This window comes from Asterias rubens, chromosome 19, assembly GCF_902459465.1.
Source record: "Asterias rubens chromosome 19, eAstRub1.3, whole genome shotgun sequence".
NCBI classification, from domain to species: Eukaryota; Metazoa; Echinodermata; class Asteroidea; order Forcipulatida; family Asteriidae; genus Asterias; species Asterias rubens.
In genome coordinates this window covers 601,406-611,995 of record NC_047080.1, presented here as the reverse complement: position 1 = coordinate 611,995, position 10,590 = coordinate 601,406, and the positions used below count along the sequence as shown (strand labels likewise).

Below are 10,590 nucleotides of genomic sequence, written 5' to 3'. Positions count from 1 at the left end.
ACATACATGAATAGACTTCAATGTAAGAATCAACATAAGAAGAATATATGTTGATTAAGACAAAGAGCAGACAGAGAAAATGACAACTGGGTCTTCATGATCTCAGGACATCAATGGCAGACCACCAAAGTTTCTTCAAAAAGGAGAATATGTTGTTGCAAAAACACATGAATAAATTTCAATAATCAACACAAGAAGAATAATGTTGATTTAGAAAAAGAGCAGACAGAGAAAATGACTACTGTGTATTCATGACTTCACGAAATCAATGGCAGACCACCAAAGTTTACAAAAAATACTTAACCTCTTGACAAATTCAATACACTTCCACTGTTATGTTCTCAACATTATGTACGAGAACACTTCACATACCCCATGTCCTGATTGCAAACAGGTGAATACCTTATTCAGAATGGTTCAGTGTGAATGAGATATGAACATAAAAGATACAGTAAATTATTGATCTCAGAACCAAGAAATATGATGTGGTTTCTATGAATCCACGAAAGGCAGAATGAATTTGAGTATAAGGACATAAACAGAGGAAAAGGAGGTGGATTGTTTGGCAGTATATGTTGGTGTTGAGTTTTGCCTTGGGCATCGCATAGCGTACAAAACAAAATGTTCTAAAGTCATTTAAATTCGTGCAATTCAATAGACACTATTTCTGTCTGGTGCATTAAAGATCAATGCAGTTTTCCTCTTTTTCTCATATCCTTTGAAAATTGTATTACTATTTCTTTTGGAGAGATGCAATGAATGACATCAGTTATGAGCAAAGTGGTTGCGTTTGCTGGAAGCTATTGTCATACAATCACGACATTTCAGCCTCATTGTTCAGTTCATGAGCAAACACTGTGTGTGCTATGCGAGTTCAACAATAGCGGAATAGGGATACCACATTCCAATTCGAGCCATGTTCATTTTACCTACATATGAGCATGAATGAACACTACAGTTCGAGAGGAATTTTCTGTGTACACATACATTCTGTATATACGTGACATAATATACAACATTTTGAAACGGGTTTGGGCAGAATAAACTAGTGTTTCCAAAAAAGAGCTAAATATTTGTTTGTCCCCTAACATTCATGAGTTGCACTGCCTTACTGAGTAATTGGCATGACTGTTCTAAAACGAACAATTTTTGTGTTGACTCACCCCCTTCTGGTCAGGCTTGACCATGTCTGAAACTCGACACAAGATTTCTACCACGGGACGAAAATATTCCTCATTCTGCTAGGAGTAAAACTGTCACTCTTGTTGCACAAAATGTGTTGCAAATTTCAGCACAGTGTTCGCCGTGAGCAACAGCCAGTGACTTCGCTCGCAGCTGACTGTCTCAACTTCCCTAAGAAAAGCAACACACCGTGCTTTTGCACGGCGGCGGTTGACGAACGGGACACTTGCAAAAGTGTGAAATGGTGCAGCATTTTCACTTCCGAAATTCAGCATTTTTACTCGTCCAGTTCCAGCTTCAAACAGTTTACATTTGGTCCATATCATTTTAGGCGTCCACTTGAATCCAAGGTTAGACCGAATTTAGCAAAATTGTGAAAAACTGTCTTAAATTAGGGCTGCAAAAAAACGAAGGAGTCGCAATGTTATTGCATCCGTTCTAACGTGTGCCAATTACAACAACAAAACAGCCAAATTGCCTTGGTGGACCGTTTACTCATGATTATATTTGTACGCGAGGCGTTTACTTGTTGAAAAATGTAAACAAACGTACATTTTTAAAAACATGAAAATGTTTTCATCGAAAGTAATCCAAATAAAATAACTTGGGAAAACTTCATTGAAATTGTCAATTGTTTTCGAATTCTTACACAGCGAAGGCGCACTACTTTCACCGGGTGCGCGGAAGGAGTTTAGTGTTCTACGGTCGCGGAATGTTGTCCGTGAAACTTTGAGCATGAGAAGCATAGCTTTATATTCGTGGTGGGCGGGGTCTTGGCATTGGGGTGGCACGGACAATAAGCTAACATTTTTTATTAGCCGGGAAGGGGGGGGGGACCACAGAATCCCTTACTGTACTAATTTGTAATGAATCTATAGTCGACTGGAGATAGTTGAGTGTACAAACTAAAGTAATTGTCCAACTTGGAAATGACTGTCTTTCCAAAAATAACATGAGGTGAAAACATATTTCAATGTTCCCAAATTATTTTTTCAGTTAAACAATATACGTTAGTTAATAGCATAGGACTATAACATTGTACTCAATAATGTTGCAAGAACACTATGTTTGTATTTTTTTTAAATAGGTATAAGTGTACCCAAACGTCGTTTGACAAAAGTACAAAGATTGGGTGAAATATTTTCAGTCAGAGAATAGACTCTAAAACGTAGATTCGTAAATACATTGTCTACAATGCCTTTGGCTCGTACATTCTATCCACGAATCTATACTTTCTCGTCCATTCGCCTTAACCTAAATGTTAAAAGTCCTAATGCGGGCAACGGCAGCTTTCGAAGCGTCAGACCACAGATTATTTGTGGATTTATTTATTTTAATATTCTAGCATTAGAGTACTCCATATAAATAATTCAGATTACTTGTCCTTGTTGTCGTGAAAATCAACCTCTATTACTTAGTGCGGTGCTGTTTATAATAAAAGGCTAATTTAATGCATCGCTGCATCGCTTTCGTTTATAAACGATGTGCTCAACGAGAAAACATTGTGAACATGGCAGGTGAAGCAATGTACACCCTAGGCGCACTCATTCTACTTACTTTGGCAGTCGGTTTCTTACAAGTTGTAAACAGTGAATCCTGCAGCGTGATGATGTCGGTGGATGCTGGCCAAGATGGTCATCTACTCAGACAGCAAACAATGTCGGCCTTTAGAGCAACTTGCCGTGAAGACAAGAAGAATAAACCAACGGCAGTCACTAATAAGTAAAACCCTTTACAGAAAATGATTATTGGGTTAGATTATGGAGTGCCGAAGGCGCAACATGGGAAGTCGGGCTGAAATGTGAAAATGAGCAATGGTCGCTACTTTTCGGCAAGCATTTCTTTTGATGCAACAGTGCATACAATGACCATATTCTTGCTAGAATGACACGCCTACAAGGCTCGCCGTTTTTACGTGCTGCTCTCTGGCTTGGAGTGGCAAGCAGGGGGACATCATTTTGAAAATGATAGCGTGGGGTATTTAATATTAGAGAAGTAGCAAGATGAGATCATCGAGATGGTTCACGACCCTTGGTGACCGTTTGGGTTTGACGGTTTAAAGTTACACTTTTTTCACCTAAACACTTTGTGTTTTCTTATTTAAACGCAGTTCAAAAGCTTGTATGTGAGTTCATTAACTTCGCTATCAACTGTGGAGACGATGAGATCATCAGTGTAAAGTGGGCCCTCTACGGTTTCGTTGCTGACAGTACCCATCGTTGTTTCGTCGCCGGCTATGCAGGCCCCTGTGACGGGGATGAAACCGCATCGCTTGAGAAAGTGCAGAGCGAGTGCCAGGGGAAACGACAATGCAACTTCACCCCGAACATCGACTGGTATGGATCGGACCCCTGTCCACGAGTTGTAAAGTATCTCAACGTAACGTACGTCTGCCTGCTTGACAACCTGTGAATAATGAGTGCAAGAAGAGGCACTTCGGTGGAAGTACCCCCTCCCAACCCTGGACGCAATGCTCCCACAAAATCACACCTTATACGCCTGCAACCGTGCCCCTCATAATTTCCCTCATTTATTGTTTGTAGCAGCTCCGATTAGTTTTGAACACGTTTTCCAATTGTGGACCTTTCGTAGACTGTGGACCCTATAAAGTGTCCTCTTTTGTTATAGGTCCCTGATTTACCATACAGGGTACGGTTCCACAGTTCGAAAACGTGTACAAAACCAATGGGAGCGGCTGCATAAAAAAGTTTGAGTAAAAACAAAAGAGTGACAAAAGGAGGTCCACGGTTGCAGGCGTGTGACATACTACTGTGTGTGTGGACTTGTCTAGGCAATGGGAATTGATATTGAACTGTTGAACTTAACCCCATGGATGACTACATAATCTTCAAGATTGCATCTGAAAATCAAGACTGACAATGAATAAACAAAGCAACAACAATAAAAGCAATTTTAATTTATGTTTTATTGTCCTTGAAGTGATATTGTCACACCACAACCGCTCATTCAATAGCAATAATATATACAAAACATGAAGAGTAAAAGAAAATGACTTAAAGTGGACAGAGAGGGCGCACCTCTTAGAAAAATGTGCCTCTTCGAAGCTGTAAGTGTATCATGTCATAATAGGCTAGATTATAGACGAATTACATGAATAAAATAAAACCCATTATGTTGTTAATCTGAGCACATTCCAAACGCTTGTTTTGTGGTTTTAGGGCCTAGCCTACTGTTGCAGCACCATGGATTTAGCCATATATAGACTAGGTCTATACCTTTAATATTCGGTAGGCACAGGTAAGGCGTGGGAAGAGGTGCAAACTGTTCTTGAAACTGGCGTTGAACCTTAATCGCTAGCTAGGGAGATCAGCATGCACAACATTCAACAGTTAGCACTCAATTAAAATTGCGAAAAGGTCTATAGTTGTTATGGCTGCACTGCATTATTGAGGAACTCCCACATAGCATGTGCTTCGAAACGCCACGCCTATCATTGTATACCAATGCTTGGTGAGTGTCTAGCATAGAGCTAGGACCCAGCTACAATGTATATTGTGTTTATAACCTACATCCCCCTTGGTGCTGTGCCGGTGTGGCAAGAGATGCTGTTCGAGGGTTCAAACTATTTGTTCGGTATATAGCAGGCAATCTGGCATAATAATAATAGGTACAAAAGTAGCCAACTTTTAAAGCCATTGGACCCTTTCGGTAAAAAAAAACTTCTCTTGAAATATTAGTCCATGAAATGCTTTACTTTTTGAGAAAACGGTAAAACAATATAAATTCTCGTTAGCGAGAATTACGGATTTATTTTAAACACATGTCATGACACGGCGAAACGCGCGGAAACAAGAGTGGGTTTTCCCGTTATTTTCTCCCGACTCCGATGACCGATTGAGCCTAAATTTTAACAGGTTTGTTGTTTTATATATAAGTTGTGATACACCATGTGTGGGACTTGGCAATACTGTTCACCGAAAGTGTATAATGGCTTTAAACTACTTTCAGCAATAGACCCTTCCCATGAAATATGTTAATTGCACATAGCGCCTGCGCACTAACATTTTGGTTGGCAAAATGAGGGAACATCGCGCTGTTTTGTACACGGCTAAAGGGTGCGTGACGCAGACGCGATTGCGCGTCTGCTTAGTGCACAACTCTATACGCCTCTCTTAATATTTATGCATGAGGTACGTCACAATGCTAACTCAAATGGGCGCAGCCACTGCAAGTGATGGGGGAAGTGCGCCCATAGCCTCATTTTGGGTAAGAATTATGACGTCATGCATAAGTATTAAGAGAGGCGTATGGCGTTTGCCAACCAACAGGGTCTGTACGCATGCGTGAATGTGATTAGCATATTTCACGGGAAGGGTCCATTTCCAATCCCTGAATTATTTCTTCATAAGGGGCCTATCAGATGGGTTTACCGAGAGTGCACATGCTTTATGGTTATTCACGCACTGTCATGCAGGCAGACATACGTTACGTTGATGTACTTCCCAACGTTTTCACAAGGGTCTGATCCATACCACTCATTAGTTGGGGTGAAAGAGCATGTCGTTTCCCCTGGCATTCGGTCTTCACTTTCTCAAGCGACGTGTCGTCATCATTTCCTGCACAGTGGACTGCATTGACGAAACAACGATGGGTACTGTCAGCATCGAAACCGTAGAGGGCCCACTTTACACTGATGGTCTCACCGTCTCCACAGTTAATTGTGAATTCTTTGTTCTCACATACAACTGAAAAAGAACGAACACACGTTTTCAAAGTGATAAACTATCACATAATTAGTTTTGGTTTTTACCCATACACCGATGTGTGTCTTAACAACTAGACTACCGAGGTTGCCCGGCAGCTATAACTCAATGTTGCTTATCAAGAGCCTGAGAGACTTCAAAATATGTTTTGAGTAACTTTGAATATTTGGCATTGATCATTAGTTGCTGTAGATATATCATAACACATTTTGTAGTTGCTTCTTATATTAGTGCTCATGTCGTGACCCAGTGACTTATAACAATTAAAGGAACGTTACAGAACTGGTAAGAAACAAAAATCGTGAAGATCGCAGATTTACATAAAACTTACACAAGTCTAATGATGATGATAGTGGAAAACATCACTTGAAATATTTCGGTTTTTCACTATTCTTTCGTGACCCAGACGGCCGATCGATCTCAAACTTCTACAGGTTTGTCAGTTTATGTATAAATGGTGGATTACATAAAATGCTTTCACTGACAGCAACTGTTTTGTTCGCAAAAACCAATTCTGTAATGTTCCTTAAATGAACGGTTTTGCCGTTGAATTGAATTAAATTCAATGTATCACTGTCTCTCTTTCCAAGAAAATAGGGCAAATAGAGCTGCTTTGTTGTGGGTATATTCTTTTAAAAGGGCCTACCACTGCAAATAGAATCATGGCCAGACAGTATAAAACTACAGCAACAAACAGAAGACCTGCAGACAAGACTACAACTCAAGTGTATTCTAATTTTTAAAACTGTTAAAATCGTTAAAACTGTTATACAGTCGAGTAGGCTATAGAATGGCTATATAATTAAGCTGTCCAATCCACTCTACAAAGGCAGTGACAAAAGGCTTGCCTCACTCCAGAGGGAACATTGTGTCAGTGGGTTTTAACGGAGCGTTCACCTCATAATTATTGGTCAAAATTGGATAAATAATATGAATTGCATTTTATCGTTTTATTTTCCCGCTTGAGCTGGCATGCGGTCAAATTTATTTTTGAGGGGTAGACCTAATATTAATATAATTAAAGCAAAACGCTTTTTTAATTGTTATTATTATTTATTATGAGACAGACTGGAACGGGAAACATCCGACGGTACGCCTAATGCTTCTATAGTACGGTAGACTTGTGGACAAGTCGTTAAATCGGCCCCACGCGCTGAGATAGTGCTCCCCCGCCAACATTGTCTCGCGCGAACTCACTGCTCTCGCGCGAACTGATGGCTCCCCGATTTCGACTCCGTCGAACAATGTTGGCGGGGGAGCACTATCTCAGCGCGTGGGGCCGATTTAACGACTTGTCCACAAGTCTAATAGTACGGCCGTTGTGATTTTAAAGTGAATATACACGAACGAAACTCGACCACGCACCCATATCTCTCATACCTTCTACAATGAAAGTCATTGTAGAAGGTATGAGAGATATGGGTGGTGGTAGAAGGTATGAGAGATAATTTTTTATGGGTGCGTGGTCGAGTTTCGTTCGTGTATTCACTTCAAAATCACCACGGCCGTCACTGGGGAGGGGGGGGGGGGGGCGCACACAACCCTCTCCCCACCCACCAAATATCACTTATTGAGGCATATGGAGATTAGGCTAGCATTGTTCAATTAAATGTGACGTTGCCTTAGATGGGGAAATTTTGGCTTAAAAACGTATGTTCGAGCATTTGTTATCTTGGGTTGGATGGCATGTACACCCAAATCTTAAGGATGAAATACATTTTAATAAAACAATACTTTATTTCCTATGGAATCGTATTGCCACGATACGAATAAAAAAACCCAGTTTTTTCGTACACGATAGTCTAAACTTATCGTGTACGTACATAATAACTTATCGTGTACGTAAACGATAAAATAGAGGTTTCGTTTATTCATGTGGCGGCAATACGTTCCGTCATTTCCCCTTTTAGAGACTGAAAGATAATTACTTACTGGGTGGTGATTTGCAGCTTAGCAGACTTTGGATGTACTGCCTGTCTTTAGTGATAACCAATGACTTCAAATACCGCGGAGTGAATGTCCGGGTTGGTGCCTGAGTGTTGTGGCCACCGGGCCGTATCTCGGTGCAAGAACACGGGTCGCTGTAGGGCAGCACCCACCTCACTTTGCCCGTGTGATCCGGCTCAGTGCCGGCGTAGCAAATCATTTTATGATGAGCATGAATCAAGCTCGTCCTGCACGCTGTTAAAAGGAAAATTATTATTAATATTTAAGAGAGAACTAAGAAAAGGGGAAAGCATCATCGTTTTTTAATACGTGTAAATAATTTGCGTCGGGGGATATAAAGAAATTATATTTTCACCCATATTCACCGATGTGTGTTAGCACTGTATACTCAGTACTTTTCCAAGCTCAGCTCTTGCAAAGGTCGTGGGTCCGAATCCCATCTGAGTAATATGTCTATGGATTAGTAATGTGTAGCCGGGGTTGGATGGAAGCCCCCCCCCCAATTAAGAACCACTTTTTCCTTCTAATTATTTCATGTGCCTATTAAAGTTACTACATGTATTATTTGGCACCCTCCTCTCTAGCTCGATTTTTGTAAAAAAAGAAAAAAGAAAAAAAAGGATTGGTGTCAATATTTTCAGCAAGTTTCAGGACCAAAAAGTATGCGTTCGACTAATAAGCAAACCGACGACGAATCAATAGTGTTCAAGTTCGCGTCTTCGCGCAGTTGCAATTCAGTTGGCACACTGATAACACGCGTTCTGTTTTCAAGGACCAACGAGTTGACCTTTATAAATTGCGCTTCAACGCAAATTGAAATGCTCGATTTATTTACACTGCATGCATCCCTTTTTGCCGTTGCTGTTATTGTTATTATTATTATTATTATTTTTAAAAATAGTTATTGCTGCTGCATCTTTATTTTATTTTCTCTTCGTCTTCAAGTCGAATGTGTTTATATAACATATTTTTTCCGGCCATTTTCAGTAAAACAAAATTCAATAAACAGGCTTTCAAAATTATTTTAACACTTGATGAACATGAATTGTTAACCAGCTTTTGTTGGTGGCTTTAAAGGCAGTGGACACTATTGGTAATTACTCAAAATAATTGTCATCATAAAACCTTTCTTTATTACAAGTAATGGGGAGAGGTTGATGGTATAAAACATTGTGAGAAACAGCTCCCTCTGAAGAGACGTAGTTTTCGAGAGAGAAGCAATTTTCCTCGAATTTGATTTCGAGACCTCAAGTTAAGAATTTGAGATCTCGAAATCAACCATCTAAAAGCACACTTTGTGTGACATGGGTGTTTTTTTCTCTTTTATAGTTATCTCGCAACTCCGATGACCGATTGAGCTCAAATTTTCACAGGTTTGTTATTTTGTGCATATGTTGAGATACACCAACTGTGAAGACTAGTCTTTGACAATTACCAATAGTGTCCACTGCCTTTAACGAAATTGGACGAGCATGCGGCCACTGAAATTTAATGATCTTTTTTGAAAAGTGGATGCTTTTTAATTTTAACTTCTGTATACCGCCCCACGTCCATTTTTCATGATTGACATTTCTTTGCCAATTGAGCCCTTTTTCCTACTTAATAGTCACAATTGAGTGTACTTTACAGAGATATTCAACATTAAACTATCAACCTAATTATAAACAACACACCGACTGCCCTCGTACAATGCGCAAACCGCTTTTTAGAATCTGTTTCTCCTGAAGACGAGCAGAGTATACTATATGAAACGTCATCACCAAACCGGCTGTTCTCAGAGCCAACACTCACACAAAAGAGCAAACTGAAAATTCAACAGATGCTTACCCATTGTGACCAGGAGGATGAACAAGGTCCGCACCATCCTGTAGATGGGAGACGCTCAAACCAAAGTAGAGCACCACCTATATAGACCGAGTCTTGTCGCCAAATGTCGAGGTTAACATGGATCATACAGGTGCAGAAATAAACATCACATGCGCACAACACACCAACAAACATAAGGTGGGGGGGGGGGGGGTGGCCGAAAAGACGCACCTCACAGTGTTACATGTCATCGGCTACGGGTAGGCCAATACGTCACTATCTCATATACTCTTCTAGAAAGTTGGAAAACGAACCAAGAATAGACTTACGCAAAGCTACCAGGCGCTGTCATGTACATGGTAGCGAGGCTGGTTAAATCTTGGAACCAGGGTGACAAAAGTTTACTGAGTTAAATGGCTCCAAACAATACCCAGGTAGCATAGTAACATATTTCGTGGAGAGAGACTCCAAACAATACCCAGGTAGCATAGTAACATATTTCGTGAGGAGAGACTCCAAACAATACCCAGGTAGCATAGTAACATATTTCGTGAGGAGAGACTCCAAACAATACCAAGGTAGCAAAGTAACATATTTCGTGAAGAGAGACTCCAAACAATACCCAGGTAGCATAGTAACATATTTCGTGAGGAGAGACTCCAAACAATACCCAGGTAGCATAGTAACATATTTCGTGAAGAGAGACTCCAAACAATACCCAGGTAGCATAGTAACATATTTCGTGAGGAGAGACTCCAAACAATACCCAGGTAGCATAGTACCATATTTCGTGAGGAGAGACTCCAAACAATACCAAGGTAGCATAGTAACATATTTCGTGAAGAGAGACTCCAAACAATACCCAGGTAGCATAGTAACATATTTCGTGAAGAGAGACTCCAAACAATACCCAGGTAGCATAGTAACATAA

At 40.3% G+C, this 10,590-nt stretch overlaps 2 protein-coding genes across 2 annotated transcripts; one reads left to right on the top strand and one right to left on the bottom strand.

Annotated features, from left to right (window-relative positions):
- Positions 1 to 5,458: 5,458 nt before the first annotated feature.
- Positions 5,459 to 9,766, bottom strand: LOC117303530. Its single transcript, XM_033787760.1, has 3 exons — positions 9,681 to 9,766; positions 7,839 to 8,087; positions 5,459 to 5,888 (listed from the first exon to the last, which is right to left on the bottom strand). The coding sequence occupies exons 1-3, from the start codon at positions 9,715 to 9,717 to the stop codon at positions 5,629 to 5,631; spliced, it is 546 nt and encodes a 181-aa protein (XP_033643651.1). The 5' UTR covers positions 9,718 to 9,766; the 3' UTR covers positions 5,459 to 5,628.
- A 31-nt stretch (positions 9,767 to 9,797) lies between these two features.
- Positions 9,798 to 10,590, top strand: LOC117303294. Its single transcript, XM_033787461.1, has 2 exons — positions 9,798 to 9,810; positions 10,094 to 10,590. Exons 1-2 carry the CDS (start codon positions 9,798 to 9,800, stop codon positions 10,588 to 10,590), a joined length of 510 nt encoding a protein of 169 aa, XP_033643352.1.

Excerpts from the sequence above, each read along its gene's own strand:
- LOC117303530 (XM_033787760.1), bottom strand. The coding sequence starts at position 9,717 with ATGGTGCGGACCTTGTTCATCCTCCTGGTCACAATGG. Across the intron at positions 8,088-9,680 it reads CATCCTCCTGGTCACAATGG|CGTGCAGGACGAGCTTGATT; the intron begins GTAAGCATCTGT and ends TCCTTTTAACAG. Across the intron at positions 5,889-7,838 it reads AAGCTGCAAATCACCACCCA|TTGTATGTGAGAACAAAGAA; the intron begins GTAAGTAATTAT and ends GTTCTTTTTCAG.